This window comes from Entelurus aequoreus, linkage group LG13 (genome assembly GCF_033978785.1).
Source record: "Entelurus aequoreus isolate RoL-2023_Sb linkage group LG13, RoL_Eaeq_v1.1, whole genome shotgun sequence".
NCBI classification, from domain to species: Eukaryota; Metazoa; Chordata; class Actinopteri; order Syngnathiformes; family Syngnathidae; genus Entelurus; species Entelurus aequoreus.
Genome location: NC_084743.1, coordinates 30,600,634 through 30,627,295, shown reverse-complemented (window position 1 = coordinate 30,627,295; position 26,662 = coordinate 30,600,634). Strand labels below are relative to the sequence as shown.

Genomic DNA, 26,662 nt, shown 5'->3' with positions numbered 1-26,662 from the left:
CATTCAACACTTTTTCGATTACGCATTCACCTCCTGGTACCCCAGCACCTCCAAAACCCTCAAATCTAGACTCCAAACATCCCAGAACAAGCTAGTCAGATTACTTCTAGACCTCCACCCCAGATCACACCTCACTCCTATACCCACTTCTCAAAAGTGGGCTGGCTCAGGGTGGAGGACAGAGTAAAACAACTTGCACTGAGCCTAGTCTATAAAATCCGCTACACCTCCCTGATACCGAAGTACATGTCAAACTACTTCCTTAACGTAAATGACCGCCATAACCACAACACCAGAGGGAGCTCCACTAACCACGTTAAACCCAGATTCCGATCTAACAAAGGTCTTAACTCATTCTCTTTCTATGCCACATCAGTATGGAATGCACTCCCAACAGGTGTAAAAGAAAGGGCATCTCTATCCTCCTTCAAAACCGCACTAAAAAGAACACCTCCAGACAACTTCAACCCTAAACTAACACCCTCCCTTCCACATCATACCTCTTCGGATTGTAAATAATCAAATGTAAATACTCAAATGTAGACACTTTTTCTTATACTTTCTGATCTCTATCTCTCTGTGTCCACTACCTGCTGTACATATCCTACCAAGTCAATCCTACACTGTTCCAATGTCCATTTCTCTGATGATGCAATTGTTGATGACTGAAGTGTTGATACCAAACAAACCTAACCCCCCCCCTCCCCCTCCATATCCCACACCCCGGATGGTAAATAATGTAAATAATTCAATGTATATACTCTGATGATTATCTTGTGTGATTATGATGATACATATCTGTATCATGAATCAATTTAAGTGGACCCCGACTTAAACAGGTTGAAAAACGTATTCGGGTGTTACCATTTAGTGGTCAATTGTACGGAATATGTACTTAACTGTGCAATCTACTAATAAAAGTTTCAATCAATCAATCAATCAAAAAAACCTCTTATTTTGAAGGCGCTAAGAGCGGAAGTGGTGACACGTGTAGTGGAGCGGAGGTTTTGAAAAGAAAAGGAAATAAAGTGGTCCTCGTGTAAAACTGGAGCCTCCGTGTTTGTTATTTTGTAGTTGTATACAGTATAGGCGACATATATAAACCCTCGGTTACAATTGTATCCCTAAAAACAACTATTCTGAACTTCCGGGCAAAGACCAAGAGGCGGAGCCGTAGTGGAACCACGTGACACAATGACGAAAAACAAATGAATGCGAGTGTCGATGAAGGCTGTAATTCTCGCCGCTGGGTACGGGACCAGGCTCCAGAAAGATGTGGCGGCCGACATCAGCGGGGACTTTGCCCACCTGGTCGGCATTGCTAAACCGTTACTGCCGGTGGGGAGCTGTGCCTTGGTCACTCACTGGGTTCGTGCCCTGAGCGCCTCGAACTGCGTGGACAGTATTTATGTCGTTGTGAGTATTTTACTAGTGTACAAGGCTGATCTTTTTTTAGACTGAATAATCGTTTTAAATATTAGGAAATGTACTTTGCTCAGACAGTACTTGTATCACAAAGTGTATCTGGGTATAGAGGTAATGGACCGATCCAAATATCGTTAGTATCGAAAGCTAGCGTGAGGATATTGATATTTTTCAGTACTCTTCTGTTTATTTTCACAAATATGTATTGCATCAGTCAAATGCTGGGACACACCTCCTTTATAGCAATGAGTATACTCATATACTCACTGGCCCTGTTCATGTACAAAACCCAAAACCAGTGAAGTTGGCACGTTGTGTAAATCGTAAATAAAAACAGAATACAATGATTTGCAAATCCTTTTCAGCCTATATTCAATTGAATACACTGCAAAGACAAAATACTTAACGTTCGAACTGAGAAACTTTATTTTTTGCAAATATTAGCTCATGATGCCTGCACCATGTTTAAAAAAAGCTGGCACAAGTGGCAAAAAGACTGAGAAAGTTGAGGAATGCTCATCAAATACTTATTTGGAACATCCCACATGTGAACAGGCTAACTGGAAACAGGTGGGTGCCATTATTGGGTATAAAGGCAGTTTCCATGAAATGCTCAGTCATTCACAAACAAGGATGGGGCTATGGTCACCACTTTGTGAACAAATGCGTGAGCAAATTGTCGAACCGTTAAAGAACAACATTTCTCAATGAGCTATTGCATCGAAATTAGGGATTTCACCATCTACGGTCCATAATATCATCAAAAGGTTCAGAAAATCTGGAAAAATCACTGCATGTAACATTGAAATCCCTTGACCTTCGATCCCTCAGGCGGTACTGCACCAAAAAGCGACATCAGTGTGTAAAGGATATCACCACACTGGCTCAGGAACACTTCAGAAAACCACTGGCAGTGACTACAGTTGGTCGCTACATCTGCAAGTGCAAGTTAAAAAGTATGCAAAGCAAAAGCCATTTATCAACAACACCCAGAAATGCCGCCGGCTTTGCTGGGCCCGAACTCATCTAAGATGGACTGATGCTCAGTGGAAAAGTGTTCTGTGGTCTGACGAGTCCACATTTCAAATTGTTTTTGGAAACTGGACGTCGTGTCCTTAGGACCAAAGAGGAAAAGAGCCATCCGGACTGTTATAGATGCAATGTTCAAAAGCCAGCATCTGATGGTATGGGGGTGTATTAGTGCCCAAGGCATGAGTAACTTACACATCAGGTTTTGGAGCAACATATGTTGCTATCCAAGCAATGTTATCATGGACGCCCCTGCTTATTTCAGCAAGACAATGCCAAGTCACGTGTTACAACAGTGTGGCTTCGTAGTAAAAGAGTGTGGGTATTAGACTGGCCTGCCTGTAGTCCAGACCTGTCTCCCATGGAAAATGTGTGGCACATTGTGAAGCCTAAAATACCACAACGGAGACCCCCGGACTGTTGAACAACTTAAGCTGTACATCAAGCAAGAATGGGAAAGAATTCCACCTGAAAAGTTTCAAAAATTGGTGTTGTTAAAAGGAAAGGCCATGTAACACAGTGGTAAAAATGCCCCTGTGCCAACTTTTTTGCAATGTGTTGCTGCCATTAAATTCTAAGTTAATGATTATTTGCAAAACAAATTAAGTTTCTCAGTTCGAACATTAAATATCTTGTCTTTGCAGTCTATTCAATTGAATATAAGTTGAAAAGGATTTGCAAATCATTGTAGTCTGTTTTTATTAACGATTTACACAACGTGCCAACTTCACCGGTTTTGGGTTTTGTACAACCATTTAATAGAGAAGATTCATTGCTGTCAATGGAATGGAACTTTATTGTAATTGCACTTAAAAAGTACAACACAATTACATTTTCAGTACAAACCCGTTTAAGATCAGACAAACATCGTACAGGCTGAAGGGAGACAGGACAGGAACACCATAAAGGTGGGAAAAAGATAAACCATGGGGTGAGAAGGAGGAAGGAAACAAGTCCCAAACTAAACTCCTTTGTGTACGTATGTATGTATATATACTGTGTATGTATATATATATATATATATATATATATATATATATATATATATATATATATATATATATATATATATATATGTCTTAATTAGATTATCCAAAAAATAGTGCTCGATACCGTGGTAGAGCGTAATATGTATGTGTGGGGAAAAAATCACAAGACTATTTCATCTCTACAGGCCTGTTTCATGAGGGGTTTTCCTCAATCCTCAGGAGATTTTTCTCCTGAGGATTGAGGAAAACCCCTCATGAAACAGGCCTGTAGAGATGAAATAGTCTTGTGATTTTTTCCCCACACATACATACATATATATATATATATATATATATATATATATATATATATATATATATATATATATATATATATATATATATATATATATATATATATATATATATATATATATATATGGCGAAGTTGGTAGAGTGGCCGTGCCAGCAATCGGAGGGTTGCTGGTTACTGGGGTTCAATCCCCACCTTCTACCATCCTAGTCACGTCCGTTGTGTCCTTGGGCAAGACACTTCACCCTTGCTCCTGATGGCTGCTGGTTAGCGCCTTGCATGGCAGCTCCCGCCATCAGTGTGTGAATGTGTGTGTGAATGGGTGAATGTGGAAATACTGTCAAAGCGCTTTGAGTACCTTGAAGGTAGAAAAGCGCTATACAAGTATAACCCATATATGTATATATGTATATATATATGTATATATATATATACATATGTTACATATATATACATATGTATGTATGTATATATATATATATATATATATATATATATATATATATATATATATATATATATATATATATATATATATATATATACACACATATGTATATCGGTGTGTGCGTGTCAGTGTATATATATTTCATGACACACAATTCGAGACTTGCAATGACAATGTTATTGTTGCTTAGCTCCATTAAGTTCCAAATATTTGGACTGGAACTATTTTTTTTAATGATTTTTGCCTTTACCGTAGATTTCACTACAACGGATTTGAAATAAACAAGAGTTTATAGCAGGGATATTCAACTAAACTGTTTTGGGGGCCACTTTCCGGAAAGTTTGACTTGACTTTGGTCCCTTTACTCTGTTAGACTTACAGGAGCGCGGTCCTGTTTTTAAGGACCTTCTGCAAAAAAGCGAGTCAAAGATCATCTCCATGACAGCACTCTGTTGTGTTTAAGAATCTGTCGCAAAAATGTGAGTATCTCAAAAGTTTTTTGAACTGAACCCGCAAGCCACCAGTCAAATAGCCCAAAGGATGAAAAAGAGAGGACCTAAAATGGAACCTCAAAGAGCACTATTAGTACGGTATAATTGAATGAATGACTCCTGCCTAAATCTGAAGTAAACAAGCTACAACAACACCGTAGTTACATTAATCACATTACGAAGAATACCTTGATGAACGCCTTAGTGATGTAAATCACAAGTTTAGACCCCAGTGGTCTATGTTTGCGAGCAAGGTTAAAATGTCAATGCAAGGATCTGCCAATGTGTTTACAGTGGTCCAAGTTTCTCTATACATCAGGAGCACTGTAGTGTTTTTAGGAATTTGCTGCAAAAATATATGTCCGACATGTTTTGAACTGAACTCGGGGGCTGGTATATGGTGTAATTTTTGGGCCAGATTTAACCCCCAGTCCGCCAGTTGAATAGCCCTGGTTTGTAGCCTTGCATGAAATCCAAACGACTAATAATTCACAGAATCTGTGACAAAGGGCAGCGTTGGTGGAGGCCAACCTTCACTGTGAACAGGCGGTACTTCCTGCTGGGAATGCAAATAAAGCTCCTTCCTACCTGTCGTACAAGGACACGGCGTGTAGTAGCAAACCCAGTACTCCAATGCCTACAAAGCCCATGTAAGACAGGTTGGGAAAACTCCTCTGCACCCTCTAGTACACATGAAAGGGTGTGAATCTTGGCAAGTGTTCCACGACTAGGACCAAAACCACCCTGCACCTCCTGTAAATGAGGTTTGACTAATGGCAGTACTTTTCTCTTCAGCTCTCTGGAATAGAGGAGTTTTTATGCCCGTGTGGTTGGACCACACTTATTTTGAAATGGGTACTGTTCTTGACTTTCACGATTTGATTATTTCGAATCCTTTGTGGTGGTATATATGTAAAGGTGAAGTCGTAAGCTGTAATACTGTAACTAGGTTTACAAACATTGTCAGTAAGGGATTTTTTATTATTAAAAACTGTGGTTAAATGTACAATACCTGTCAAAAGTTGAGACATGCTTATTGCTTTTGTTAAGTCCATAAACATACCAACATTGCGCCGATCGATCGGCCATGATCTGTATTGGCCGATTTTCGTGAAAATGTATGTGATCGTCATTGCCAATTTATGCATTTTAATGCCAATCATGAACGCCGATCCCCACTGGCTAATATAGTATTTATTTTTAGTCCCCCGATCGTCATTGCCAATTTATGCATTTTAATGCAATCATGAACGCCGATCCCCTCTGGCTAATATAGTATTTATTTTTAGTCCCCCGGCTGACAAGCTAGCAGCTAATTAATACATTGTGTGGAGTCACTCCCCTAAGCTTATAATAATCAACTCCATTATGGCATATATGTGATTGATACTAGAGTGATTAGGTCTATATTTACAATTTTAAAAAAATATATTTTTTGTTAATGTTTACTAAGAGTATAATTACCTGGACAGTGGAGATAGGAGGTTTTTGAGGGGCAATAACCAAATGATTTAAAAGCGTAGTAGATATTAGTTTTTACTTTTGTTATTGACTTCGTTTTTAATAAAACAGTTTATGTGATACAATAAAACAAGAAACTAATTTAAATATTGTGTTGATATTGTTAAACTGTCATAGCACTAACCATGAATAAATGGTGTAACGTAACTAACTAACTATTCGATCTACTTCCGATTGCTGGGCTGAAGATTCGATTCGGAATTGATTCTCGATTCAACGCAATTCTCAACTCAAACTGATTTTTGCAATGTATAATTTGGTGTAATAATTATAATGAAACGTTTTTCAAAACAGATCACAGGTTAGAAAAGCGCCTTCTGGTTGCATGGAGATGGGCTAACACAGGGGTGTCAAACTAATTTTAGATTGGGGGCCACATTGAAAAAAAATCTACTCCCAAGTGGACCGATCTGGTAAAATCATGGCACGATAACTTAAAAATAAAGACAACTTCAGATTGTTTTCTTTGTTTAAAAATAGAACAAGCACATTCTGAAAATGTACAAATCATAATGTTGTTGTTTTTTTTACACTTACATGTTAATAGTATTCTATCTTTATTTGTCATTATTTGTATTTTCTGAATAAATTATGTGATAATGTTCATCAACATTATCACATGTTGATGAACATGAACATTGGTGTTAATTTTCAATTTATCAAGATAAAAAAATTATCAAAATCAAATTAGAGTATGTTATTTATGTAGTTCGATCAGTTTCTTTGACTTATGTACTAACATCATGTGGTTTATTTTGTACATATGTAGCATAATCTACAAATATACAAAGAATTGCTTTTGCGACATCCAGTGGACACATTTAGAACAGCTGTTTCTTTCATTAAAAAATGTCAGGTTAATTTGTATACTTGGCAAACTCATCCTGCGGGCCAGATAAAACCTGTTCGCGGGCCTGATCCGGCCCTTGGGCCGTACGTTTGACACATCGGCCTAACATCTTTTAAAACATTGATTCTTCTATATAAAAAAATAATGAAAAAAATAAAAGTTTTAACGTTTTTTTTGTTTTTTTAATAGACTTTTTAAAACTATGAATCGATTTCGAATCGGGATGAATAAGAATCGGAATGTGAATAGATTTTTTTGTGCACCCCGAAGGATTGGTATCTGTATTGATATTAACCAGTCCGATTCTGATACGGTCAGATACGGTCATATATCAGTGATAGATGACCATATCTGAATCGGAAGCATAAATCCCTGATCGGAACATCCTTACCAACGATGTAACAATATGGTTAAAAAAAAACATCTCACTGTTGATTATATGTTTACATTGTTTGTTTACGAACTTAACACAAGCATTTGACACAAATAATCACAATAATCATTCCAGGACCAAAACCATTAATCTCTACTATATAATGACATCTGTAAAGCCATAAAAGACCTAATGTTGATATCATTTGCAGATGACATTACGGCTTTCTGCTCAGGGAAAAATAGACAGGACCTAAAGGCTTTACCCAGGATGGTCTCAGATGAAAGTGGCCATTGAGCTTGGCGTGTCACTGTCATCAACAGGTTGCAACCAAAATACAGAGAGACTGGTAGTCACAGACAAGCATACTGTATGCTTTTTTTAAATGAAATGTGTTAATTTGTTTTGAATTTTGCTGTTCAGCTTCATCATTGCGAACAGCAAGTTGTACAATACTGCATTTACCTGCATCGGATCGGTACCAGCATTTACAATATTGCCCAAACCCCAGCAGCCATGAGAATGAATGTCTACCTCTGTCCTCTCTCCACAGACGAACGCTCTTTACCTGGCTGCATTTCAACAGTGGGCTTCACAGTTTTCAAATGTCAAGATTGTCAGCGATCAGACAAGAAGCAATTCTGTAAATATGTTTTTTATATTTTATCACTGACAGGAGAACTGACAACATAACTATTAACTAGCAATTACCAGAGTCGCAATTTTGATGACTTTGGACTCCACTTGAAAATACAGTGGAACCTCAATTTACAGAATTAATTGGTTCTTGAACATGTTTTGTAGATTGGAAAGTTTGAATAGTGACGCATAGTTCACCTTAAGAAACAATGTAAACATAAATAATTGTTTGTAGCCCTTATTTTAGTGTATTTTAGATTCATATATATATATATATATATATATATATATATATATATATAATTCAGGTTTCTGTGGTTTATCTGTTATACAGTGCTCAATACCGGGGTAGAGCGGAATATAAGTTAGGTCAGGAAAAAACACAGAGGCTATTTCATCCCTATAAGCCTGTTTCACAGGTTTTCCTCTTCTCTTCAGGGGATTTTATTGATGTTATTGATTTTATTGAAGTGTCTGATGTTGTTACATATATATACTGATTATATAGGGTACCCTATATATATATATGTAACAACCACAGACACTTCAATTGAAGTGTCTGATGTTGTTACATATATATACTGTATATAGGGTACCCTATATATATATACGTATGTAACAACCACAGACACTTCAATAAAATCCCCTGAAGAGCAGGGAAAGCCTGCGAAACAGGCTTGTAGGGACGAAATAGGCTCTGTGTTTTTTGTGTATGTATGTATATAGTACAACAACAACAAAAAAGTGGAATAAGAGACATACTTGTGAAATGTTACAAGAAAAAGTTGCAATGTTGACTCTGATAACACGAAGTTGCCACGCAGGCTATTTGTTTCTTTAAAACTGTCATTGCTCAAAAAATAATCATGAATCAAAATCAAAGTTGTTATGAATTATTGACCTATTTAAGGCTCCAATTACTTCATGTATGAAGTACTTCATTATATGACATAAAGGTAAAAAAAATCTATACATTATATTGGTTTTGAAAATGAAAACTGTCAAAGCATGCACAGACACACACACACTCACACACACACATATAAAAGTCCCTTTGACGCTCTCAAAAACGTTAACAACTTATTTTTTATTATTATTATAGCAACAAAGTTAAAGAGTTAAATCATGTTTACCTTGCTGACCGCGAACGGCAGACAACGTGCCGTCATGAGGCCGAGAAGGGACAGCAGGCAGAGAGAGGAGGTTCCAGGGATGAGTGGAAGTGTCTGTGTTTGTTTCCTCTCCTCTCCAAGTTTAAGTCCACAGCAAATCCTTACTTCTTACCAGGCTGATTTGTTGGCTTTTTGACACCATATTGAAGAAGCAAAATAGACCAAACTTGGTGAATGGCGAGAAAAAGAAACACATGCTGAAATACTGAGAAGTGGCTGTACTGTACTGCACAGGAAGTGATGTCATGAAAATGACAGTGGCCGAAAGCCTGCAGCAGCACACAAAATGAATGAACGAATGAAGCGTTCATACACCGAGGCGGGTTTGCACACAGAGACATATTTGGTGAGATCTAAAGGTTCGTAAACCGAAAACTTTGCAAATAGAAGGGTTTGTAAATCAAGGTTCCACAGTATCATCAAAGACTTGCAACTCGACTTGCACTGTGATATCACTGACTTGGGACTTGACTTGGACTTAAACATTACAACTTCATAAGCGTGCGATGAGCTGGCGACTTATGCAGGGTGTACACCACCTTCCGCCCGAATGCAGCTGGGATAGGCTCCAGCACCCTCGCGACCTTGAGAGGGACAAACGGTAGAAAAATGGATGGATGGAACTTCATATGCCTTGAGAGATTAAAAAGTGATGGAGTTCAGCAAACGCGGCCTCGGCTGTAATATTCATTATTCCTTTTGAATGCTTAGTCGATACAATTGTGAATATCTTTTTCACATGTTTAATTTGCATTGCTGCATAATCACCTAGTCGTGTTTTAGCAACCGCGAATCAATGTCAAAGACAGCATGCAATATTAATGTGTAAGCACTTCTTGTGCTTTCTCTCTAATTAGAAATTACTTAACAATTACATTTGACATAAACTGTATTAGGAATGTAACAATAAACGGTATAATGATAAACAATGCTAAAACTTTACACAGTTAGTGTTACCGTTTTGAATGAAAGGTATCATAAAATTGTGATTGATAACCGTTTGATAAACTCACAGAACGGTGACACTGCTTAAGCAAAATCATGCTGGCTTGCTTATATGCTAACATGAAAACAAGATGAATTAAACTCTTTGCCCATTAAATATATGACATTCCCCAATCTACACTTGAATAAAAAACATTACTGTATGAGCAACTAAGATATTGAATTGTATTATTATGTTAAACCGTCAGTGAGAACAGTCTTGTGAATAACAACTCTCTCGTCCTTGCATACATTTTAACTTTTAGGTTAAAGCAAGAACAATAATAATAGTCATTTGTACTTATATAACTGGATTTTTATAATTGAGACTGTCATATAATTATACATATATGTTAAATACAGTGATCTTTCACTAGGACCGTCTTGGTGCTGTAGCCTGCCTGCATCTTGCAGTAAGACACTTCAAGATAGAAGACCATATTGTCGTTATTGGAGGGTGAGTAAACTCTGCATTTAATATTTGTAATTCATGAAGAGAACGTTGATGATGGTATTTCTTTGAATCCCACACAGTGACACCCTCTTCAAAGAGGACTTCAGTCTTAGTAAAATTGACGCAAGATTTTTTGAGCTCCAGGCGAAGTGTGAGGATAACTGTATGATTCTCTCCTATCAGTGCAAGGATGATGGTGAGTTTTTTTTAATGCTTTATATACAGCAGTGGTTCTCCAACTTTTTTCACCAAGTACCAACTCAGAACACACTTGGCTTTCCAAGTATCACCATATATTAAACCAATATTAAAATACAGTAGCGTAGTAGGCCTAAATATTCATTCAAAACAAGGCAGAGGTTCTATTTACCAAGTATATTTAATTGTTTTGGGCCACTGTAATATTACACACAGTTTGAAAAGTAACATTCTGTTTGGATATTTCATTAAGTGATTCTTTGGCATACCATTAACAGTTAGAGAATCACTGATAACAGTATAGTCTGGGATAGGGGTGTCCATAAACAACTTTTTCACTTCCATAGTATATATTTGTACCATGAATTGATTAACGTGGACCCCGACTTAAACAAGTTGAAAAACTTATTCGATTTTAGTTTACAATTGACCATTTAGTGGTCAATTGTACGGAATATGTACTGTACTGTGCAATCTACTAATAAAAGTTTCAATCAATCAATGGATACTTTGTATTATGTTAAGTAATGTGCAGCTACTTGTTTGTGTTGACAAATGTGGTGTTTTAGACCACAGTATTGTTCCATAAAGGACATTTACTAGTTTGTCTGGTTTGTGTGCTGAGCTGTTGTGTAGCTTTTAGTAGCCTAAAACCCACCATGTTTACCTTTTTCTAAGTGACTTGACTAAAGCAAAGACCAAACGTGTGTGCTTATTGGAGGACATTTAGATGTTAACTGGCTGCCCAGCTTTGCACAAGCTGCAGGACTGCTTGTATCACAGCTTATGTTGGAGATTTTAGATGCAAGCAGGTATCATTTTATACTGGTTATTTGGATGATATCGGATTGGGACACCCCCAGTCTTGGGTGGAGGATTTAGCATTCTAATGTTTTTCTCTGTGGGCTTCTGTTTGTACAGAAACCCAAAAATACGGAATAGTGGAAGTGGAAAGTGACCTTCGAGCCAAATGTATGAAGGAAAAACCGCTGCCCAACGAGACTAAGTCAAGAAGAGCAGTAAGTTCACTCGACGTGATAAACCTGGAGTATCAAACGTACGGCCCGAGGGACGGATCAGGCCCGCAAACAGGTTTTATCCGGCCCGCGGGATGAGTTGCTCAGTCTAAAAATTAACCTGAAATGTTTGAATGAAAGAAACAGCTGTTCTAAATGTGTCCACTGGATGTCGCAATAGCAATGATTTGTATCTTTGTAGATGATGCTACATATGTACAAAATAAACCACGTGATGTTAGTACATCAGTCCAAAAAAACTCAAACTACATAAATAACATACTGTAATTTATCTTGATAGATTGAAAATTACCAATGAGTTGAGTCCAGCGCCACCCGCGACCCCGAAAGGGACAATTTATTCTGAAAATATAAATAACGACAAATAAAGATAGAATACTATTCAATCAATCAATCAATGTTTATTTATATAGCCCTAAATCACAAGTGTCTCAAAGGGCTGTACAAGCCACAACGACATCCTCGGTACAGAGCCCACATACGGGCAAGGAAAACTCACCCCAGTGGGACGTCAATGTGAATGACTATGAGAAACCTTGGAGAGGACCGCATATGTGGGTAACCCCCCCCCTCTAGGGGAGACCGAAAGCAATGGATGTCGAGTGGGTCTGACATAATATTGTGAAAGTCCAACACATCAGCGAAAGTCCAGTCCATGGTGGGGCCAGCAGGAACCATCCCGAGCGGAGAGGGGTCAGCAGCGTAGAGATGTCCCCATCCGATGAACAGGCTAGCGGTCCACCCCGGGTTGGGAGCAGAGTAGAAAAGAAAAGAAACGGCAGATCAACTGGTCTAAAAAGGGAGTCTATTTAAAGGCTAGAGTATACAAATGAGTTTTAAGATGAGACTTAAATGCTTCTACTGAGGTAGCATCTCTAACTTTTACCGGGAGGGCATTCCATAGTATTGGAGCCCGAATAGAAAACGCTCTATAGCCCGCAGACTTTTTTTGGGCTCTGGGAATCACTAATAAGCCGGAGTTCTTTGAACGCAGATTTCTTGCCGGGACATATGGTACAATACAATCGGCAAGATAGGCAGGAGCTTGACCGTGTAGTATTTTATACGTAAGTAGTAAAACCATAAAGTCGCATCTTAGGTGCACAGGAAGCCAGTGCAAGTGAGCCAGTATAGGCGTAATATGATCAAACTTTCTTGTTTTTGTCAAAAGTCTAGCAGCCGCATTTTGTACCAACTGTAATCTTTTAATGCTAGACATAGGGAGGCCCGAAAATAAAACGTTACAGTAATCGAGACGAGATGTAACGAACGCATGGATAATGATCTCAGCATCGTTTGTGGACAAAATGGAACGAATTTTAGCGATATTACGGAGATGAAAGAAGGCCGTTTTAGTAACACTCTTAATGTGTGACTCAACCGCAACATGTAAGTGTAAAAAAAACAACCAACAACATTATGATTTGTACATTTTCAGAATGTGGTTGTTGTATTTTTAAACAAAGATCTGAAGTTGTCTTTATTTTTAAGTTATCGTGCCATGATTTTACCAGTCCTGCCCACTTGGGAGTAGATTTTTCACCATGTGGCCCCCAATCTAAAATTAGTTTGAAACCCCTGTGATAAACCGTAATCCTCTAGTTTTTTTGTGGTATAAATTTGATAGGCAACCAGATTAAACACATAAACTGTGACAATGTATGAACATTGTCAAAAAAGTTTTGTTTGAGCACAATCTAATTGTCATCTTGCCCATCTGTGAATGTTACACTGGCGCGCAAACTAGGAATGTTCCCATTGATAAGCCCGTATCAGTATTGACCAATTTTCATGAAAAAGTATGCGATCGCCACTGCCGATTAATGCCGATCACTAACGCCGATCCCCTCTGGTTAATATTTTTTTAATTTTTAGTCCTCAGGCGGACAAGTTAACAGCTAATTATGTGTCTCTATAAACTAGGGGTCCCCAAACTTTTTGACACGGAATAGATTAGAAAGGACACTTTTTTTTTTTTAACTTGAGACTTCCCGCATGCCGGATTTTGTACGTAGTTTGGGGACCCCTGAATCTAAACTTTACCACTGGCGGGAATTTTTTTCTATATTTTTATTGTCATATTTTCACAATGTGTTTGTTCTATTTTTGGCCAAAGTAAGACAAAGCAAACAATCTGAAGTTGTCTTTATTGCTTAGTTTTAATGCCATGATTTTAATAGTCTGGCACACGTGTGCACAGATTTCCCTCCATGCAGCCCCGCAGCTAAAATGAGTTGGACACCCCTGATGTACAGTATTACAGTATATGTAACAGCTGCAGCAACAATAAAAGGGCAGCATAAAATAGAAAGTAGATCCAGCAGAAAATATACATTGTAAACAAAGAGAGGTAGCCAACATAGAAGCGGTCGGACAAATTGAAAATAAACTTGAGACTTCCCGGGGGCCGGTATTTGGATGCTGGCGGGCCGTAGTTTGGGGACCCCTGCTATAAATAGTGTGGAGACACTCCCCATGTAATAATAATCGCCTTTATTACGGCAAATAAACAGAATTTTGTAATATCTTAGGTATCATCACTGTAAGACAAGGCTATACAAGTTACAAACCAAGCACAAGCTAAGTCAAGCTAATAGCTACAGAAACAACAAAAGTAGAAATAATTGCTTAGTAAACTTTTAGAAGTGCAGATAGAACAATGTTATAGCAGAAAGTAAGAAGTTAGTAACAGGAAATTAACAAGTAGATTAATAAGAGTTAGATTATATTACAAACCCCGTTTCCATATGAGTTGGGAAATTGTATTAGATGTAAATATAAACGGAATACAATAATTTGCAAATCCTTTCCAACCCATATTCAATTGAATGCACTACAAAGACAAGATATTTGATATTCAAACTATTTTTGCAAATAATAATTAACTTAGAATTTCATGGCTGCAACACGTGCCAAAGTAGTTGGGAAAGGGCATGTTCACCACTGTGTTACATGGCCTTTCCTTTTAACAACACTCAGTAAACGTTTGGGAACTGAGGAGACACATTTTTTAAGCTTCTCAGGTGGAATTCTTTCCCATTCTTGCTTGATGTACAGCTTAAGTTGTTCAACAGTCCGGGGGTCTCCGTTGTGGTATTTTAGGCTTCATAATGCGCCACACATTTTCAATGGGAGACAGGTCTGGACTACAGGCAGGCCAGTCTAGTACCCGCACTCTTTTACTATGAAGCCACGTTGATGTAACACGTGGCTTGGCATTGTCTTGCTGAAATAAGCAGGGGAGTCCATGGTAACGTTGCTTGGATGGCAACATATGTTGCTCCAAAACCTGTATGTACCTTTCAGCATTAATGGTGCCTTCACAGATGTGTAAGTTACCCATGTCTTGGGCACTAATACACCCCCATACCATCACAGATGCTGGCTTTTCAACTTTGCGCCTATAACAATCCGGATGGTTCTTTTCCTCTTTGGTCCGGAGGACACGACGTCCACAGTTTCCAAAAACAATTTGAAATGTGGACTCGTCAGACCACAGAACACTTTTCCACTTTGTATCAGTCCATCTTAGATGAGCTCAGGCCCAGCGAAGCCGACAACGTTTCTGGGTGTTGTTGATAAATGGCTTTCGCTTTGCATAGTAGAGTTTTAACTTGCACTTACAGATGTAGCGACCACCTGTAGTTACTGACAGTGGGTTTCTGAAGTGTTCCTGAGCCCATGTGGTGATATCCTTTACACACTGATGTCGCTTGTTGATGCAGTACAGCCTGAGGGATTGAAGGTCACGGGCTTAGCTGCTTTCGTGCAGTGATTTCTCCAGATTATCTGAACCCTTTGAAAATATTACGGACTGTAGGGGGGTTACCCACATATGCGGTCCTCTCCAAGGTTTCTCATAGTCATTTACATCGACGTCCCACTGGGGTGAGTTTTCCTTGCCCGTATGTGGGCTCTGTACCGAGGATGTCGTTGTGGCTTGTACAGCCCTTTGAGACACTTGTGATTTTGGGCTATATAAATAAACATTGATGATTGATTGATAGATGGTGAAATCCCTAAATTCCTGGCAATAGCTGGTTGAGAAAGGTTTTTCTTAAACTGTTCAACAATTTGCTCACGCATTTGTTGACAAAGTGGTGACCCTCGCCCCATCCTTGTTTGTGAATGACTGAGCATTTCATGGAATCTACTTTTATACTCAATCATGGCACCCACCTGTTCCCAATTTGCCTGTTCACCTGTGGGATGTTCCAAATAAGTGTTTGATGAGCATTCCTAAACTTTATCAGTATTTATTGCCACCTTTCCCAACTTCTTTGTCACGTATTGCTGGCATCAAATTATAAAGTTAATGATTATTTGCACAAGAAAAAATGTTTATCAGTTTGAACATCAAATATGTTGTCTTTGTAGCATATTCAACTGAATATGGGTTGAAAATGATTTGCAAAACATTGTATTCCGTTTATATTTACATCTAACACAATTTCCCAACTCATATGGAAACGGGGTTTGTACAACTGTTGATGTCTCAGCATTGTGACAGTACACACTCAACATATTAAGATTCATCATTTAGTGCTGTCGACACAAAGGGTATTATTATGTATCTTCGACACTGGAGCGATTAGGTCAATATTTTTATTTTATTCAAATATTTTTGCTGTTGTTTTTGTTTACAAATTCAGGGAATAATTCCTGGACTTCAAGGGCGAAAAGAATTTCAATGAGTAGCAGATTGTAATTTTTGTTTAGTTATTGTGCAAAACCCAACCACATCACAACTTGTATACAAACAATAAATGATAAGGTGCAACGTTACATGTCTGACAGTGATATCACTCTGCTTCAGCAGATTTGATAAATTGTATGTTTAAATGTAGCCAGTAATTTTGTGTACCAGTTCAAGTATTGTTAATACCAAGCATCTTTTCGAGTACTTCAATAATTCCAACAGTGAAAACACTAATCACTTTCATTGTTGCCTTTACCATTTAGTGCCCTTGTTTCTATATGCTGTCAAAGAAAGTCCTCCCTCTACTGGACACCTTCCTCGAGGAAAAAAAGGTGTGTTTGCTCTAATATTATGAAGCTAGCATGACCTAAAGTTCTCACTATTTAGCTACTTATTGCAAACAATATTTTTTTCATGCAGAATGCTCGTATTGAGGAAAAAGATGCTCCTGGAAACTTTGTGTCCTGGCTCATCCCAAGGCAAGTACAAGTCATTCTAATGAACTGGTGGAGAAGCAAGGTTATAGAAATGTTTATATTACGTTTACAAAATATGTAACCCCTTCCCATCTCTACTGTCTTTTACAGAGCGCCGGTATTTGTATATCAGATCTCTGGGCGTTTCGATGTTGGAAACTTGGTTTCCTATAGAGAGTGCGACCTTTATTTTAAGGAAAAAGTGCATAACACCAAGACATACATGATGTAGAGCACAGGTGTCAAACTCAAGGCCCGGCGGCCAGATCTGCCCCCCCACATCATTTCTTATGGCCCGCAAACGCCTGGAAATAATGTCAATAAAGCATCACTATACATTTTTTATATCTTTTATTCCTAAATGTATTCATCCTTTCCATTTTGACCCCAAAAATATATGTACTGCGTAAAATGGCACACCTATTAAACTTTGATGTTATCCAATACTGCAACAATAATTGTGGTATCATACTTCCCCAATTTTTTTTTGTTAATTTACAAGTAAATTCATTGTACAGTAAAGTTCACAATAGTTTTAACCGCATATTACTGTAAATTGAAAAAACTACCACCGTTTTTTTTACGGTAAAGTTCTTTTGACCATGGCAGTTTGTTGTTTCTACAATGTATTACTGTAAATGGAAAAGCGGTACATTTTTTTGCTGTAAAAAACTGGCAGCTAAATTGCCAGAATTAAGAAACAGTAGTACTGTTTAAATAATGCAATTAATATCTTGTACAAAAAAAAAAACACCATACATTTTGCAGTCTAATTCTGGCGATTAAGCTACCATTTTTTTCTGTTAAAAACAGGCAATACTGTTTTTCCATATTTTACAGTAATGTTCTGGGGACTGAGTTGCCATTTTCATGGTAAAATCTAAAGGGTTTTTTTCTTTTTACAGTGTACATAAAAAATATATAAGAAAATGCGTAGGCAAATTCATATATCATTCACTGTTTCAAGAGGCCCGGCAAGGGAAGCCATAATTATTGCATTGTAATGAAATAATAATAATGTAATGTAATGAAAAGGAGTTTAAGACCTCTGATGTAGAGAACTGTTTCCTAAACTTTACTTAGCTAAGGCACGTATTACAGGCTATGTTCACACAAATACTTTTACAATACTATTTTTACAACGCATATTTTTTTGTGCATGTTGGCGTGGCCGCCACACACTAGTTTTTGTCCGTTAAAACAGCTTTTAGAAATCTGCGGCAAGAGTGGAAATTTTCAAAAACTTTAGTGGTACAAAACACATTGAGTACACCTTGTGTTTTTATCTTTGTAAATAAACACAATATAGAATCTTATTTTGTTTTGATGGTGAGAAGAGGTGCCGGGAACAAGATGAAGCGAGAGTGGATGACACCTAGGTTAACTTTTGGTTTCATTAGACAACGCCCAAACAACTGTGCCAGCGAGGGACAGCAAGAGGACAAAAGCATGTGAGCAGAGGGACAATCAAAGGAGAACACGCTTAACTTTGTAGGGCATGGTCTTCTTTCTCTCCAGTGCTGGTATTGCTGTACTTACTCTATTTGTAGAATACATTGGTCACATTAAATTTTAGTCTCCTTGTTTTATTCAGACAGTTGTTATGACCAAATAAACAAAATGGAAAGCACAAACATATATAGACAGGTGAAATGGAGCGTTTTTTGGTTTTGGCCATAAACAATCAACAGGGGCTGTGCAACCTTTTACGCAGCTACAGATAGGGCGCAAACTTTCCATCCATCCATTTTCTACCGTGTGTCTATGGGAGTCGCACGGGGTGCTGGAGCCTATCTAAGCTGCATTTGTGCGGAAGGCGGTGTACACCCTGGACTTTCCAACAGAGGTGGGACCAAGTCATTGCTTTGCAAGTCACAAGTAAGTCTCAAGTCTTTGCCCTCAAGTCTCGAGTCAAGTCCCGAGTCAAGACAGGCAAGTCCCGAGTCAAGTCCAAAGTCAAGACTGGAAAGTCTCAAGTCGAGTCCCAAGTCCTGCATTTTGAGTTTCGAGTCCTTTCAAGTCCTTTTAACCACAGACTAATATTTTTACACAGATTGTGTATGCTTTTAAAACGCTGTATTTATTTATTAAAACAAGTGCATTTGAAATTGCAAAAAAAAAATAGTGCTGACATTGCAATTCATAATAGCACTATTAACAGTAATTTTAATAGTTTAAACATTTAACTCATTCCTTTACAGAATAAACACATTTGCAAAAACAAACATTAACATACTATTGGTTGTATTTTATGAAAATAATATTACCACAGAGTTGAGAAGGAGCAAAGATATTCAATATTTGTATGTGAAAATCACAAAGACATCTTCTGGGGGAGGATGACGCCCCTACAGGGGTTTGGTTTACAAACTTTCAGCCCCACCTAAAACAGAATTCACCAGCCGCCACTGATTATGATGCACTCTCATTTTAGGCAAAATATAAGACAATACTTTTTTAACAGTATAATTGTAACCAGGAATAAGTCTTCAAGTAACAATATTCAAATACTAACATTGTTGGGTAAAACAGCATTTGGTTTTATTCTGAATGTAGTGAAACAAATTGGTGGTTTTAGCTGATATAAAGACTTTCAGGTGTTTATATATGTTTAAGTATTTGGCAGACGCTTTTATCCAAAGCGACATACATAAAAAATACATACATAACAATCACTGTAAACATTATCATTTAAGGGAAGAATGTAATACAAAATATCAATACAAAGTGTCAAGACAGAATAAACTCTCTGCTGCTGCAGCAACAGATATACAGTCTATAGGTCCCTAAGATATATAGATATCTAATGTATTCATACATTGTTTATGTAGGATATACGCATGTATATATAACCTAATCATATTGTTTCTTCAGTTTAAAAATAGCTTACCGTTTTTTCCCCCTTCTCTGTGATTATATTCCCAGTTTTGATCTCGGACGTCTGGTCACTTATAGTGTATAAGAATATTATATTACTGTTAAGCAAACTATGAATAATAAAACTTGCCAAAACATGTGTCCGTTATCATAGCTACACGTATGACAAAAAACCGCGTGAAAATCAGTGGTATTCAGTGAGGTAAAATGAATTAAATGCGCTGACAGTTCATTGCTCCTGACAAATGAATTGGGATCACCACTCCAAGATGGCGGCCCCGCGTCTCGTCTGTGCCAATAGGCAGTAGCGCTCGATGCTGCGTACCCTTAAAACATGTCTATGGTTATAACGTTAGCAGTGAGTTTACAGCCTCACTGATTTAACTACACAGCAAATAAAAGTCATGTTACTTAGCCAATAAACGTTATCTTACATTCAAAACTTACCCTTCTTTGGGCAACTTCAAATGTCGAACGAAGTTGGAAGTTGTTACGTCTCCGTCTGTAATATTCGAACTGCGTGATTTGCATACGCAATTCGTTTTTTGTTGACCAAGTCGTAGTTTTTATACCCGAACGAAACCAACTTTGGCATAATTGTTTCTCTCTGCCGCGTTGTTTGACAACTCTTGTTCGGTGGTTGTCCTGCAATTTGATTGGATGAGAGCTGCGTGATGAAAACAACGTATAACTAATTTGATTGGCTGTTGTACTGACAGCACACCAGCTGACAGGCAGCACACACGCTGATAGACAGACAGACATGTACAAAATGAAAGATACGGAGCGCTCCCAAATAACTTTTTAAGCTTTGGGTTTTGGGGAAAGTAGCAAGTCATGTCAAGTCAAAAGGCTCAAGTCCAAGTGAAGTCACAAGTCATTGATGTTAAAGTCTAAGTCGAGTTGCAAGTCTCTTTACATTTTGTCAAGTCGAGTCTAAAGTCATCAAATTCATGACTCGAGTCTGACTCTAGTCCAAGTCATGTGACTCGAGTCCACACCTCTGCTTTCCAATGTATTGTAAACATTTTTCCTGCCCGCTTCTGTCCTTTAGCCAGTGATGACGTGCTCAAAGACTGAACACAACCCCTCACATAACAGTATTAGCTTTGTGTCTGGTCAACTAATAACAATTTGGCTCAGTACAACTTCTTAACGTTAGCTATCATTGACTGTAAATCATTACGTTATTGAAAATTGTTAGTTGCTTCTGTGACTGCTTTTGTGTGCACGAAAGCAGTCACAGTTCAATAAATTAGTAATTGTGAAAAATAGACATTTTGAAATATGTTTTATTAATCCAAAAACTGTAACATAAGCTAGCCTTATGTTACATGTTTTGGTTTGACAGAGGTCATTTCGAGCAAATTAAAGACAGCCCCTTTAATGTCAAGTTTTATTCGAACCTAACATAATAGAACATTAGTAATGAAGTTACTGATTTATGCCTCACAACAGGTACGGCTGATTTAAAAAAAGTATTCATGCTAATAATAAACAATGTAGAGCTATGTACACCAGGGGCCGTATTTATCAAGCGTCTTAGAGTGACATTTTACACTGAAGTCCTGAGAATTTGCGAAATGTAGTCCTACTCTCAAACTTAAGAATAAATAAATAAATCAATCAATCAATGTTTATTTATATAGCCCTAAATCACAAGTGTCTCAAAGGGCTGTACAAGCCACAACGACATCCTCGGTACAGAGCCCACATACGGGCAAGGAAAACTCGCCCCAGTGGGACGTCAATGTGAATGACTATGAGAAACCTTGGAGAGGACCGCATATGTGGGTAACCCCCCTCCCCCTCTAGGGGAGACCGAAAGCAATGGATGTCGAGTGGGTCTGACATAATATTGTGAAAGTCCAGTCCACAGCGGATCCAACACATCAGCGAAAGTCCAGTCCATAGTGGGGCCAGCAGGAACCATCCCGAGCGGAGACGGGTCAGCAGCGTAAAGATGTCCCCAACCGATGCACAGGCTAGCGGTCCACCCCGGGTCCCGACTCTGGACAACCAGCACTTCATCCGTGGCCACCGGACCTGTGCAACTCCCCGTCCATAAGGGAGAGGGGAGCAGAGGAGAAAAGAAAAGAAAAGAAACGGCAGATCAACTGGTCTAAAAAGGGAGTCTATTTAAAGGCTAGAGTATACAAATGAGTTTTAAGATGAACTTAAATGCTTCTACTGAGGTAGCATCTCTTAACTTTTACCGGGAGGGCATTCCATAGTATTGGAGCCCGAATAGAAAATGCTCTATAGCCCGCAGACTTTTTTTTGGGCTCTGGAAATCACTAATAAGCCGGAGTTCTTTGAACGCAGATTTCTTGTCGGGACATATGGTACAATACAATCGGCAAGATAGGCAGGAGCTTGACCGTGTAGTATTTTATACGTAAGTAGTAAAACCTTAAAAGTCGCATCTTAAGTGCACAGGAAGCCAGTGCAGGTGAGCCAGTATAGGCGTAATATGATCAAACTTTCTTGTTTTTGTCAAAAATCTAGCAGCCGCATTTTGTACCAACTGTAATCTTTTAATGCTAGACATAGGGAGGCCCGAAAATAATACGTTACAGTAATCGAGACGAGATGTAACGAACGCATGAATAATGATCTCAGCGTCGCTTGTGGACAAAATGGAACGATTTTTAGCGATATTACGGTGATGAAAGAAGGTCGTTTTAGTAACACTCTTAATGTTAAAGGTATTTATCAACTTTCTTAAGTCTAAGAATCACTCCTAATCTCCACGATATTTAAGAGACCTTCAGAGGTGTCCTAAGTGGTTAGGAGTTGCCAGCGGGGGATGGCACTGAGGCGAGAGAGACGTGCGCGAACGTTCAGGGAGCGGAAGGATGTCCTGGCTTTGTTTGATGACGAGCAGCTGATCAAACGGTATCGTTTAGACAGAGCGGGTATTATTTTTGTCACAGATTTAATAAGGGGCGTCATCTCATCAGCAACATCACGCAGCAGAGCTTTCACAGCAGAACTAAAGGTCATCACAATGCTTCGATATCTCGCCTCTGGGAAAATGCAACAGTGTTACGCTGATGATTTGGGGCCATCACAACCATCAGTAAGCAGAATTGTTATGGAAACAATAATGGCCCTTACTGCTCCTCACCTCGTCATGCGTTTCATTGACTTTCCAACTACACCCCGGATAATTCAGCAGAAGCAAACTGCATTCATGCAGGTAGCTGGCTTCCCTGGAGTGGTCGGGGCAATCGATGTTTGTTTTGTAGTTTATTGTCAAAATATACACTCCAATTGTCCACTTAAATATTTCTAAGATATTTATTTATTCTTAGACAAGGGATTCCCTTCCGTGATTGATCATTTCTATGGACACAGAAATGACGTCACCTAAAATTCCGTTTACGGCACATAGTAATGTCGTAATTAGGGATGTCCGATAATGGCTTTTTGCCGATATCCGATATGCCGATATTGTCCAACTCTTTAATTACCGATACCGATATCAACCAATACCGATATCAACCGATATATACGGTCGTGGAATTAACACATTGTTATGCCTAATTTGGACAACCAGGTATGGTGAAGATAAGGTACTTTTTAAAAAAATGAATCAAATAAAATAAGATAAATAAATTAAAAACATTTTCTTGAACAAAAAAGAAAGTAAAACAATATAAAAACAGTTACATAGAAACTAGTAATTAATGAAAATTTGTAAAATTAACTGTTAAAGGTTAGTATTATTAGTGGACCAGCAGCACGCACAATCATGTGTGCTTACGGACTGTATCCCTTGCAGACTGTATTGATATATATTGATATATAATGTAGGAACCAGAATATTAATAACAGAAAGAAACAACCCTTTTGTGTGAATGAGTGTGAATGGGTGAGGGAGGTTTTTTGGGTTGGTGCACTAATTGTAAGTGTATCTTGTGTTTTTTATGTGGATTTAATTATTAAAAAAAAACAAAAAAAAACACGATACTGATAATAAAAAAAAACGATACCGATAATTTCCGATATTACATTTTAACGCATTTATCGGCCGATAATATCGGCAGACCGATATCGGACATCTCTAGTCGTAATTCAGCTCTGAGTGTGACACTTAAGATTCAGTCCTACACTTCGCTGAAAGTGTGAGTAAGACGCTTGATAACTAACTTTTAAGTGCAGCTTTCAGCGAATAATTTCTTTACTCATAAGTCAACTTTTAGCAGACTTCTTAGGAGTAATTCTAAGAAGCTTGATAAATACGGCCCCAGGTCTATTCAAAAGGCCAATTCCGGCCTGGGAATGACACCATACCGGCCCAGGAGTTATTTCAAAACTTTTAGAGATAAACATTTTCATAGCAAATTATAAAAACAGGAGTTTGCTCCTGTTGTATAGACAAACTTTGACCACTGTAAACACATTGGCAGATCCTTGCATTGATATTTTAACCTTGCTAGGAAACATAGTACACTGAGGTACACACTTGTGATTTGCAAAACTGAGTTGTTCCTCAAGGCACCCCTTTAAGTCCTCTCCTTTTGGGCAGTAAAAACATTTATGTCACTAGGGTGTTGTAGCTTGTTTACTTCAGATGCAGTCAGTATTCATTTGTTCAACAGCTTCTTTATACTGGTGGTGTTCCTCAGAGTTCCATTTTAGGTCCTCTCCTTTTCATCATTTGGGCTATTCAAATGGTGGCCCGTAAGTCCTGTTTGAAAAACTTTTGAGACTCACATTTTTGCGGAAGGTACTTTAAAACAGCAGTGCGCGCCTGTAACTCACAAAATCAATAGACCAAAATAAAACGTCTACTCTAGAGGACGCTGGAATATACAAAGTAAGAATAATAGTTAAGGAAGAGGTCCGGGACAACCCTGCTCTTAGCTTTCTGCAAATGTGGCCTCCAAAACAATTTAGTTGACTATCTCTAGTGTACAGTATATTGATGAACAGGGGCCTTTATAATGGCAAAAAGTCAACTGTAGTTTGTTTGAGTGTTTGGTGAATATGTAGCCTAGTTTTTTTAAAATCCCACATTACTTTTTGTTTGGAAACACTAAGTGAAATTGAATACTTTCCCATGGCACACATGACTTGCCAAGCACAATGGTTGGGAATCAATAATAAGGAAGTAAAAAACTAGTGTCATAAATATCCTACAATCATTTAAACATTACCAGACATGATCCAAAAACATGTTTTTATTTGACTAAAATTATTGTTGGTAGGAATAAACAATGCCTACTCCATTAGGAGCCTTTTGCATCTGTCAGAGGCCTTCTCCCGGCTGTTCTCCATCTTTGCAATGCGGGAGCCGAACTGCATGGCTCTCTTGGGCAAGACGGCAGACGAGCCGAGGCCGAGCTGTCTCGCGGCCAGTCTGAGGAGGAGTTTTTCACCGACACCTCGGGGAAGTGACAGATCTGCCTTCTCCCACATGGGCAGGGAATTCAAATAACTCACCACACTCTCGTCCAAGTAGGGAAACCTGAGGATTTAACAGTCATACAGTGCCATGTTTACACAAAACAACTGTACTTACAAATGCAATGCACATGTTAGAAAGTGGAAATGGACTAAATTGTACTAAACTTTCAGGTACAAATGATTGTTTTAATAATAACAGTAATAGAAACAAAAGGGCATTCAATTTATAACGAACAAATATTCACCTAGCCTCTTTTCCATGGTCTGCAATCACCCTGTCATCTCTGCCCAAATTCCTGGAAGAGATCCTACTCAGCTCCATAGCGATTTCCTGGATCAGTCCTTCATGTCCTGATGTCTTGAATCTCATTCTGTGTCTTGAGTAACCTGCTAGCTGCTCATCTGCCCCAATTCCTGTCAAAACGACCTGTATTCCACATAGAGGACATTTAGATTGTCTTGCTCTTGATTGATTTACCATATATAAAACCTATCGCTTGTTATATAGTGCTAAATAAAAATTATATTTATTTTTTATCAGTAAGTTAAAATCACCAGTTTTAAGCTTTTATCGTTTCTGGAGAAGAGTACCTTGGCTGATGATGTGAAGATCCTCTGGTTATTGTCTTCTGTGATGAACCCTGTGCCTCTTGCTGCAAACCACACAGCACAGCCAATGCTGTCATCAAGCACGGTGTCCAGTGGATGCACCAGCTGACAGACCCGCCCATGCCGCCATCTCTGCAGCTCCTCTTGAGTTACATTGACTTCCACAAAATTCCATCGTCTTTCAGGAGCCAAGTCCTGTAACTCCTTGAGCCCTGATTTGCCAGTAATTCTATCTGGGACGTCAAAGGGGCTGGATGTTTGTGATTCGGCGCCGTCCGTCTGTTTACCCTGAGACAACTTATTTTTGGTCTTTTGTTTCTTTGTCACCTCTTTCTGCACCTTTGGTGCTTGAAGTTGAAAAGCTACGTTTAGAAGATCTATTGGTTGATGAGCAGGTGTGTGAAAATCTGCCAGAACAGCTAGAATCATAGAATCGATACCGCCTGAGAAAAGTATGGCAACAGGCGCCTGGTCATTGGTCTCAGAGTGATTCTGTGTGCTGAGGGGAAAAGACTGAACACGTCGTCTTACGGATTCGCTGAGAACATCAATAAGCCCTTTCACCTCATCGCTTTTCTTGAATTTGCCTAAAAGCTGCTCAAGATCCTCAACACTTGAATGTTGCTCTAATATTTTTTCATGCTCATTCAACATCTTTGGGGTCGACCTATTGAGAGGACTAAT

At 38.5% G+C, this 26,662-nt stretch overlaps 2 protein-coding genes across 2 annotated transcripts in view; one reads left to right on the top strand and one right to left on the bottom strand.

The window, feature by feature from the left end:
- The first annotated feature begins 1,014 nt into the window (after nucleotides 1–1,014).
- zgc:136439 (uncharacterized protein LOC678627 homolog) lies at nucleotides 1,015–17,415 on the top strand. The gene is made up of 8 exons (XM_062068525.1): nucleotides 1,015–1,416; nucleotides 7,972–8,061; nucleotides 10,591–10,670; nucleotides 10,748–10,863; nucleotides 11,787–11,884; nucleotides 16,865–16,933; nucleotides 17,022–17,080; nucleotides 17,189–17,415. Exons 1-8 carry the CDS (start codon nucleotides 1,213–1,215, stop codon nucleotides 17,307–17,309), a joined length of 837 nt encoding a protein of 278 aa, XP_061924509.1. The 5' UTR covers nucleotides 1,015–1,212; the 3' UTR covers nucleotides 17,310–17,415.
- Nucleotides 17,416–25,129: 7,714 nt separating this feature from the next.
- The window catches only part of asnsd1 (asparagine synthetase domain containing 1), a 2,238-nt gene continuing 705 nt past the window's right edge, over nucleotides 25,130–26,662 (bottom strand). The window contains exons 1-3 of the mRNA XM_062068522.1: nucleotides 25,961–26,662; nucleotides 25,615–25,796; nucleotides 25,130–25,430 (exon numbers count right to left, since the gene is read on the bottom strand). The exon at nucleotides 25,961–26,662 is cut by the window's right edge and continues 705 nt beyond it. Coding sequence (XP_061924506.1) covers nucleotides 25,184–25,430; nucleotides 25,615–25,796; nucleotides 25,961–26,662 — 1,131 coding nt within the window. The 3' untranslated portion in view covers nucleotides 25,130–25,183. The remainder of the gene's footprint in view (nucleotides 25,431–25,614; nucleotides 25,797–25,960) is intronic.

Coding starts and splice junctions, on each gene's coding strand:
- zgc:136439 (XM_062068525.1), top strand. CDS start 1,213: ATGCGAGTGTCGATGAAGGCTGTAATTCTCGCCGCTGGGTACGGGACC. Junction 10,671..10,747: donor CATATTGTCGTTATTGGAGG/GTGAGTAAACTC, acceptor AATCCCACACAG/TGACACCCTCTTCAAAGAGG. Junction 10,864..11,786: donor CTATCAGTGCAAGGATGATG/GTGAGTTTTTTT, acceptor CTGTTTGTACAG/AAACCCAAAAATACGGAATA.